This window comes from Dipodomys ordii, unplaced genomic scaffold (genome assembly GCF_000151885.1).
Source record: "Dipodomys ordii isolate 6190 unplaced genomic scaffold, Dord_2.0 Scaffold266, whole genome shotgun sequence".
Lineage (NCBI taxonomy): Eukaryota > Metazoa > Chordata > Mammalia > Rodentia > Heteromyidae > Dipodomys > Dipodomys ordii.
In genome coordinates, this window is record NW_012267482.1 from 251,469 (window position 1) to 261,625 (window position 10,157).

The 10,157-nt window shown below is 55.5% G+C and overlaps 1 protein-coding gene across 1 annotated transcript; it reads right to left on the bottom strand.

Moving 5' to 3' along the window:
• Positions 1 to 1,893: 1,893 nt before the first annotated feature.
• Styk1 (serine/threonine/tyrosine kinase 1) lies at positions 1,894 to 9,398 on the bottom strand (the record flags this gene model as incomplete). Its single annotated transcript, XM_013036238.1, has 8 exons — positions 1,894 to 2,101; positions 3,308 to 3,404; positions 4,731 to 4,771; positions 5,296 to 5,504; positions 6,473 to 6,556; positions 7,872 to 8,053; positions 8,437 to 8,697; positions 9,149 to 9,398. Coding segments are annotated over 8 exons (1,329 nt in total), but the record flags the coding sequence as incomplete, so codon positions are not given.
• Positions 9,399 to 10,157: the final 759 nt, after the last annotated feature.

Consider the following 10,157-nt stretch of genomic DNA (forward strand, 5'->3'; position numbering starts at 1 on the left):
CTTCAGTCCCGCCCCCAGGTTGTCCTGGCAATACGCGCTGTGGGCGTGGCTTTCTATGGGTTTCCAAGGATTGGCAGGTGGTGGTCACTCCCTTTATCAGCCTCCCCCCTTCTCCCTCCTCTACCCCCCTCCACTCCCCCCTCCCCTCGGGAGGCTGGGGTGACAGGAGGGTCCATCAGGGGGACCAGCGGGTGGACAGCGGGTGGACAGCAGGGGGAGGCCAGCAGGCCGCACACAGAACCACCACTTTAAAGAGGAACCTGTGTGTGTAAAACACACACACACACACTTATATCTATATTCACACCCTCCAGGTGTACTGTAAAAGAGGAAAGGCCTTTTATTGCCCATGGAACCTGGAACTGGTCAGCACAGAGCTAGTGGAGGAAGTTCACCATGGGAGGTGGTATTTGAGTTGGCTCTTAGTCAACTTGGTCTGTGTCCCACAAGATTAAAAAAAAGAAAAGCTCTCTACCCGGAGAACAGCCTAAATAGACGTGCAGCTCCCCGTGCCAGGCATGGGGCTTGAACTCGGGGCCTCGCAGCCCTCCCTGAGCTTTTTAGGCTCAAGGCTAGCGCGCCACCACTCGGCCGGCCTGCTGGGAGCTCATTGGGGATTTGAGTCTCCCAGGCTGCGATCCTCAGATCTCAGCCTCCTGAACTGCTAGGATGACAGGCGTGAGCCCCCGGCGACCGGCCTCAGTTTCTTACATACCCAAGGTGAGACTCTCAAGTTTTCCTTCACCTTTTTACTCCACCAGGACTGAAGGATGCATTAAGCCCTGTCTGCAGACATGGCCACCCTGGGAGTCCTGGCCTGCACCTGTGCTTCTTAGCACACCTTGAACTTCCTTTCTCACCATGTCTTCCCTTCACTCCATTTCCATTTCTTAGTAATCGTGTAGTGTATGTCCGAGTCAAGCAGAAGAGGTCAGATACGGTGATGTTAGGGACATGAACCCCAAGATATGTATTCAAATGATTTTTTTCTTTCATGCGATTGTTTCTAACATATTTATAAGATGATTTCTTTGTTGCTTTGTATGTCCCTCCCCCACAGTATAACCCCTGCTTCCACTGTATTTGATGTTGGTATAATTTGTGGAGAGGAGGGGAAAAAACAAATCGTTTAAATAGGGATACAGGTGGACCCATTGCAACAATGAGATGTACAAGTTGTTATGTAGAAAACAAACTTTAGGACTTTGTGGGGGGGGAGGAGGATGGGAAGGGATGGGAAGGGGAAACACAGGAGGAGGCTGCAACACTTGATAAGAAATGTACTCACTATCTTGCCCATGTAATTGTAACCCCTCTGTACAGTATTTTCACAATAAAAAATAAAAGAAGAGGAGGGGAAAAAAAGCATTGTCCAGGAGTAAACTAATCTGCCAGGCCCCAACAAGCATGGCAAGTGTGTGTGCGTGTGTGTGTGTGTGTGTGTGTGTGCATGTGTGTATGTGTGCACACGCATACATGTGTGTATGCGTGTGTGTGCGTGTGTGTGTGCGTGTGCATGTGCGCATGCCAACCCTGGGGTTTGAACTCAGGGCCTGGAGAACTGTCCCTGAGCTCTTTCTGCTCAAGGCTAGTACCCTGCCACTCGAGCGGCCTCTGGCTTTGTGGGTGCCGCACTGCAGAGCAGAGTCTCCTGGCGATGTCCCGCGTGGGCCGGCTGTGAGCCGCCATGGTCAGAGCTTGGCCCGCTGAGTCGCCGGGGTGACAGGCCTGCAGCACCCGCGCTGCCATAAGTTCTTCTAAACGTCCACTGCGCTGGCCATCCAGGCCCGGGGCAGCGGGGGAGCCAGGCCCGGGCGGGTGCTGCTTTGAGGTGTGTAGGAGGCGCGCTGGGTCCCCCTGGACAGGCACACACACACACACACACACACACGAGGCTCAGAGGACACTGTAGGTGTAGGCCATGCTGTCCAGGCAGACGCCGGCCACGGCCGCATACAGCTCGGGCACCACCAGCTCCGGCACCTGCAGGATGCACTGGTCATCGGCCGTCCTGGCGGCCGCCTCCAGCTGCACGCACAGCTCCCGGGGCAGCGGCCGGCCATCCGGGCTCCAGTGCCAGCACCGCTTCATGATGTTGTACCTGGGCAGGGTGGGAGACACAGCCACTGTGTGAGTGTGTGAGTGTGTGTGTGTCCCGCACCCGGACGTGGACGCACGGCCTTAGCTCCCGCTCGGCTTCGCAATCAAGGCTGGAGCTCCACCACGTCAGCCATAGCTCCACCTCCAGCTTTTTGCTGGTTCACTGGAGCAAAGACTCACTTTTGGGCCCAGGGCTGGCTTTGAACCTTGATCCTCATATCCCACCCACTGGAGTAGCTGGGATTATCAGCGGGACTCAACACACCCGGATCCCAATCAGCTAAATAAGAACAAAACCTACATAAGTAACTGATACGTCGCAATTCTTTAAGTCTGTCTTTGCTCATCCGTCTTTTTATTATTCCTAGAGGCTGATACACCTTTTCCTCCTCCTAAAACCGAGTGTCTTCATTCCAACATCTTCACGGGACTTGTTTGATAATAAGAATGACACCGTGAAGCCCGACGCCAGAGGCTCACGCCTCTAATCCCAGCGATTTGGGAAGATGGACTCTGAGGATCACAGTTCAAAGCCAGCCCGGATGGAAAGTCTGTGAGCCTCTTACCTCTAATCAACTATGAAAAAGCCAGAAGTAGAGCTGTGGGTCAAGCGGCGGAGCACCAGCCTCGAGCACAAAAGCTCACGGAGCGTGCCCAGGCCCTGAGTTCAGGACTGGCGCGTGCACACACACACACACACACACACACACACACACCCCATTAGATTCCTACCACAGCTCTTAATGGTGAGCTGGGCAGCGTGGGTGGGGACGCATGCAGGTATGATAAGATATGCAAACACGGCACATGATCAAGCGTCTTACTCAGGCCTTGAAGCCGAGCCTGCAGTTAGCTCCTTAGAACAACTAAGAAGCATCTGTACCCCACTGGGGGGGAAAGATGGAAGGGGGGACCTGGATCAAGATGTGTTGTGCTCATAAACTGACATGTACAACTTCTTGAGGAAGAGAAGGAGGAGGAGGAGGGGGAGGAGGAGGAAGAGGAGGAGGAGGAGGAGGAGGAGGAGGAAGAGGAGGAGGAGGAGGAGGAGGAGGAGGAGGAGGAGGAGGAGGAGGAGGGGGGGAGGGGGAGGAGTTGAAGGAGAGGGGGAGGAGGAGGAAGGGGAGGAGGAAGCAGGTGAGTGATAGTGAAGGAAAGGGAAAGCTTTAGGACTAGAGCGGAGCTGGCCGGTATGAACTCCACTCACATGGTGTGGGAGCAGCCGCTGGGTTTCTTCATGATCCTCCTCCGCTGAAGATGCTGTAGGATGCTGGTGGGAGGGACTTCCGGGTACGGCGGGGCCCCTGACAGATGGACAGAATGAGATGAGAGAGGGAGGGACGGCAGACAACGCACTGCCGCTGGCTGGGCTGGAGGCCGGGCAGGGCTGCTGAGTGTGGAGGCCGGGCACCGGCTGGGCGTGGAGGCCGGGCAGGGCTGCTGAGTGTGGAGGCCGGGCAGGGCTGCTGAGTGTGGAGGCCGGGCACCGGCTGAGTGTGGAGGCCGGGCAGGGCACCGGCTGGGCGTGGAGGCCGGGCAGGGCTGCTGAGTGTGGAGGCCGGGCAGGGCTGCTGAGTGTGGAGGCCGGGCACCGGCTGAGTGTGGAGGCCGGGCAGGGCTGCTGAGTGTGGAGGCCGGGCACCGGCTGGGCGTGGAGGCTGGGCAGGGCTGCTGAGTGTGGAGGCCGGGCACCGGCTGGGTGTGGAGGCCGGGCAGGGCTGCTGAGCCCGCTGACAGCAAGGCCCGAGGCCCGACGGGAGCCCTGGGAGAAGAGGGGCAGGGGGGGCAGGGGGGCAGTGGGGGGGCTGGGGTGTGGGGGAGATGATGCCAGGAGAATCGCGAGCTTGGGGGAGATTCCAACCGGGAAAGCGAGGTAACAACTCGGGAAGACGCAGCCCACAGCTCCCCTGCACGGCTGCCATCCCAGCCGCTCCGCAGGCCGAGATCCCAGGACCTGGGTTCAAAGCCAGCGTGGGCAGGAAAGTCTGGGAGACCTCCATGTCCAACGAGCCGGCACAAAGCGCGAAGGGCAGCTGTGGTTCCGCGGGTAGAGCATCAGCCTCGAGTGCAAAGCTCAGGGGCAGCTCCCGGGCCCTGAGTTCAAGCCCCGGGTACCAAAAGAAAATAACAGTCTAAAGAAAACGTCTTCGGGTCTCCTGGGGATTACCATTCGGGTTTCAAACACACATTGGCGCTGGTCAGGGAAAAGGAAGGGTGTGGAAGGAAGGGAAGAGAAGGATGGGGAGGAGGGAGAGGGGGGAGCCTGACTTTAAGAAGCCTGGGGGTCGGGCTCAGCCTCCACGCTGGGCCCGAGCGGAAACCCTTCTTGTGTGTATGGTACTGGGGCTTGAACTCAGGACCTCACGCTCACCTGAGGCCTGGGAGCGCGACCACATGAGCCACACCTCTATCGGAGGCTTTTCGGTGGTTAAAAAAAAAAATAAAGTCTTGGGCTCTCCCGGGCTGGCCTTGAACCACGACCCTCAGATCTCAGCCTCCCGAGCCGCCGCTGCTGCTCCAGCCATCACCCACCCCTCCCTCCAGTAATCACGTGTGCCCGAGCACACGCCGGCTCCTCTGTCTCCGCCCTGCTTCCCCCCCCCGCCCCCCAGTCCTCACCCAGTCCTTACCCAGTGTCACCATCTCATAGAGCAGAATCCCAAAGGACCAGCTGCAAAGCAAGCAGAGTGCGGCTCGATCTCTGCCCCGGCCTCCCCAGCCCAGCCCGGGAAAGACTCCCCACTTCTGGCTTTTTTCTGCTTACGGGGTGCTGAGGACTCGAACCCAAGGCCTCATACGTGCAAGACCAGCGCTCTACCACGGAGCCCCCTGCCCAGTGCAGTCGCTCACATTCTCTTTAAAAGCCGTTTGGGATTGGAACACCGACCTTGACGCTTGCTCGCTAGGCTGGCGCTCAACCGCTTGAGCCACGCTTCCAAGTCCAGCTTTTTGCTGCTGATTTTGAAGCTGGAGTCTCTTGGACTTTCCTGGCCTCTCCCGCTTCAAATCAATACCCTCTGGTTTTCAACCTCCCGAGGAGCTGGGATTACAGGTGTGAGGCACCAGTGCCTGCCTTTGGTCCCAGGACATTACGGCTTGAGTATCTGACTTCAAATGGAGCTCTTATGCATAGACCTAATTAGCCTGAGAGTATTCAGCTAGGAAGGACCCCAGCGGGCAGAGGCCAAACCGTACATGTCTCCTCTGATGTCGGCAGGCTTCAGGAGCAGACGCTCGGGGGCCAGCCACTTGGAGGGGACGTGTCGGGCGGGAGAGATGGCCCCCCGCGTGTGGATTTCGTACGCCAGGCCCAGGCCACACAGCTTGGCAGTCAGATCGCTTTGGATCAGGACGTTTCTGGCCGCCACATCACCGTGGAAGATGTGTTTCTCCTGGAGGAATTCCTGTGAGCAGGAGATCAAAAAGAATTGGAGCCCAATGGGAGCAGGTGGCTCCAGGCTACTCAGGAGGCTGAGACCTAAGGATCGCGGTTCAAAGCCAGCTCGGGCAGGAAAGTCCTCGAGACTCTGATCTCCAATGAACCACTTAGAAAACCAGAAGTGGTGCTGTGGCTCAACATGGTAGAGCACCAGCCTTGAGCACAAGAGCTCAGGAAAGTACGGGGACCTTGAGTTCAAGCCCCACAACTGACAACCATCATCATAGTCATCATCATCATCACCATCATCACCACCATAATCATCATCATCATCACAATCATCATCATCATCACCATCACCATCACCACCATCATCATCACCATCATCATCATCACCATCATCATCACCATCATCATCATCATCATCATCACCATCATCATCACCATCATCATCATCATCACCATCATCATCACCATCATCATCATCATCATCACCATCATCACCATCATCATCATCATCACCATCATCACCATCATCATCACCATCATCATCATCATCATCATCATCATCACCATCATCATTATCATCATCATCACCATCATCATCATCATCATCATCACCATCATCACCATCATCATCATCACCATCATCATCACCATCATCATCATCATCATCATCACCATCATCATCATCATCATCATCATCACTATCGTCACATCAAGACCATCTTAAGGATGACCAGGGAATCTCTTCTTCTCTAAACAAAGTTGCCTTAATAATGACTCATCACGTCCAGAGCACACCACGTGATTGGACATTTCACTGATCTGTTTACCTATTTTTGTGTTTATTTATTCTGTGCCACTACTGGGATTTGAACCCAGGGCCTGTCGCTCTCCCTTCGCTTTTTCTGTTCAAGGCTAACGCTCTCCCGTTTGTGGCCCACCCTTCCACTTCTGGCTTCATCTGCTTTCTGTTCAGTCTGTTCTTACCAAAGCCAAAAGGACCTGTTTTCCGATGTGATATATTTGCTTCTCGGTGAGATCATACAGGAACCCGTCCACGCTCATCACATCCTACACAGGCGGAGACAAGAGCAAAGGAGTGTTTCCAGGTGTCTCTGCCACAGGGTTTATAAATCGAATATATTCACGACACATTCTCAGCCTCCTGAGTGTCTGGGATGACGGCGTGGATGACAAAGCCCATCCTCAACATTTTAGTATTTATTTATTTATGTCAGTGGTGGGGTCTGAACTCTGGGCCTGGGCGCTGTCCCTCAGCTCTTCAGCTCAAGGCTGGCGCTCTACCACCTGAGCCACAGCGCCACTTCTGGTTTTCTGGTGGTTTATTGGAGATCAGAGTCTCACAGACTTTCCTGCCCGGGCTGGCTTTGAACCGCGATCCTCAGCTCTCAGCCTCCTGAGTAACTAGGATGACAGGCATGAGTCACCAGCACCCAGCCATACATTTTAATTTTTAATTACTCTCTACTTGAGCCACAGCTCCACTTCCGGCTTTTTCTGCTTAAGTGGTGCTGAGGAATTGAACCCAGGGCTTCATGCATGCGAGTCAAGCACTCTACCACGGAGCCACATTCCAAGCCCACATACATTTTAATTTTTAAAAACAGGCTGGGAGGGGCTGGGCAGGTGGCTCGGTGGTAGAGTGCTCGCCTTGCACGCATGAAGCCCTGGGTTCGATTCCTCAGCACCACAGACACAGAAAGAGCCAGACGTGGCGCTGTGGTTCAAGTGGGAGAGCGCTAATCTTGAGCCAAAGAGGCTCATGGACAGCGCTCAGATCTTGAGTTCAAGCCCCAGGCCTGGCAAAAAAAAAAAAAAAAAAAAGCTTAAAAGTCAGTATTTTAAACTTTGGCTATGTAGTATGGGGGGCAGTTCACCACCTGTCTCCAGCTTAAACACAGCATTGAAAACCAAGTGAAGCAAATCACTCACTGTCTCAATCACACCTGCTAACGTTCAGTTTTGTTATTATTATTATCATCATCACTATTATTATTACGTTTTTTGTGCCAGTCCTGAGGCTTGAACTCTGGGCCTGGGCGCTGTCCCTGAGCTTATTTTTATTTTTGCTCAAGGCTAGCGCTCTACCACTTGAGCCACAGCTCTGGCTTTTTTTTTTTTTTTTTGCTGGTTCATTGATGATCAGAGTCTCACGGACTCTCCTGCCCGGGCTGGCTTTGAACCATGATCCTCGGATCTCAGCCTCCTTGAGGAGCTGGGCTGACCGGCGTGAGCCACGGTGCCCGGCTCCCGTATGCTGTTCTATGGTCTCTGTAGCTTGCATTTGCAAGGCTGGTGGGCAGGTGACAGGCCTCTGGCCCGAGTGGTGTGTTCCCCTCCCGGCAGCCCGCTTTTCACCGCCTACCCGGCGACAGGTCCAGAGAAGGGTGAGCAGGTCCCCCGGGGCCACATCCTCCAGCACCATGTACAGCGGCAGGCACTCGGTACAGCACCCCTCCAGCCACACCAGGTTCTTGTGTCTCCCCAGGTGCTGATAGAAGCGGATCTGTCCAATGAAATCCTGCACGTCTTGCAGCCCTGCTGCTGCTGCGAGGGGCGGGAGGGGAGGGACAGACGGCAGCTGAAACGGACTCGAGGAATAAGAAGCAACTTCCAGGCTGGGCGCTGGTTGTGCATGCCTGTCATCCCAGCGCACCCCAAGAGGCTGAGATCGAAGGATCGTGGTTCAAAGCCAGCCCGGGCAGGAAAGTCCGTGAGACTTTCAAGGCTGGCGCTCTACCGCTTGAGCCACAGCTCCACGTCCGGTTTTCTGGTGGTTTGTGGGAGATGAGAGTCTCAGGGACTTTCCTCCCCAGGCTGGCTTTGAACCTCGATCCTCAGATCCCAGCCTCCTGGGGAGCCGGGATGACAGGCGTGCGCCGCAGCGCCCGGCGGACACACTTCTTCACGGAGAACAGCTCTCGCTGTACCTCTTAATGTCTTGAGGACCACACTCTTGGATTTCGCGGGATCCCCGGGGTTCATCTGGGTTCGAAAGATGGAGCCCCAGGTGCCCCTGGAGATCTGCTCCAGGGCCTGGGACAGCTGAGCCCGGGGCAGCTGCAGTTCAGCCAGGGACGGCGCCACGGCTGCCAGGAAAGTGTCCACCGTCCTCTCCTCCAGCGCCACCGATACGTCTCCTCGCCGCCCTGCTGGTTCCAGACCCCTGGAGGGGGTGACCTGAGCATCTCCTAGGAGAGAGAGAGATGCCGTCAGCAAGAGCCAATATTACATTCTCTCTAAAGACCAGCCCCAGTGGCTCACGCCTGTCACCCCAGCTCCTCGGGAGGCTGAGACCGGAGGATCGCCGTTCAAGGCCAGCCCGGGCGGGAAAGTCCGTGCATGAGACTCTTGTCTCTAATGAACACCAAACATCAGGAAGTGGCGCCGTGGCTCAGGTGGTTAAGCGCCAGGCTTGAGTGGAAAAAGCTAAATGGGGGCGTGAAGCCCCGAGTTCAAGATCCTGACCTACCTCCCTCCCCCCCCCAAGAAAAGAACGAATAAGACTGAGGGAGGTCCCATTATGGACGCAGCGCCCCCCCCCATGGACACGTCCCTCGCTGAATCTTAGTCCATGATTTTCCTCCCACCCACCCTCCTCCCCGAGCCCCTGCTGGGCCCCCAGGTTGGGGGTTCGTTCACCTCCACGTCGGGGGTGCTGCCGCTGGAATCTCTGTCCTCGGATGAAAAGCCACAGGATGACGGCCAGGAGGAGGAGGAAGAGGCCCACCAGGAGTGTGGGGACCACAATGACCTCGTACTGCCCCTCCCGGACCACTGCGGGTGGGAGGCGGGAGGGGACGGAGGTCAGAGGCCTGGCCGGTGCGGCAGGACGCCCCCCATGACCCCTCCACAGAGCGGCAGACACCAACACAGCATCGCCACTGGCTTTCTATTCCTCCTCCTCTTTCTTCTTCAGTGTGTGTGTGTGTGCACGCACACATGCATGCACTAGTACTAGGTCTTGAATTCAGGACCAGACACTGTCCCTGAACTTTTTTGTTCAAGGCTGGCGCTCTACCACCTGAGTCACAGCGCCACTTCTGGCTTTTTCTGTGCATGTGGTACTGAGGAATCGAACCCAGGGCTTCCTGCGTGCTAGGCGAGCGCTCTATCACTGAGCCACCTTCCCGGCTCTGGGTGTCTTTGTTCAGAATTTCTAAGGGTCCCTGTTTCCTAGCCCATCAAGTATACATGGTTGCTTCTTTTCTTGTTTTCTCTCCTTCTTTCCTTTTTCTTGCTTTCCTTCTTTCTTTGAAATGATAGTTTTACATGTAGGATGTTCAACATCGAAAGAAGTGTGTGCTGGGATCTGAGGATCACAGTACAAAGCCAGCCTGGGCAGGAAAATCTGTGAAACTCTTTATTTGCAATAAACCACCGGAAAACCAGAAGTGGTGCTGTGGCTCAAGTGATAGAGCTCTAGCCTTGAACTGAAGCGCTGAGGGACAGTGCCCAGGCCCAGAGTTCAAGCCCCAGGACCAAGTTTGTGTGCACATGCACACACACACACACACACACAGGCGCACACATACACAAAAGTACAACTTTGGAGGTTCACTAGCACATAGAATATTGCCAGATTTCCTCTCTGTGGGGCGGTGGTGTGACCGTATTCAATGAAAGAACACCATTCTCCTCCTCCTCCCCC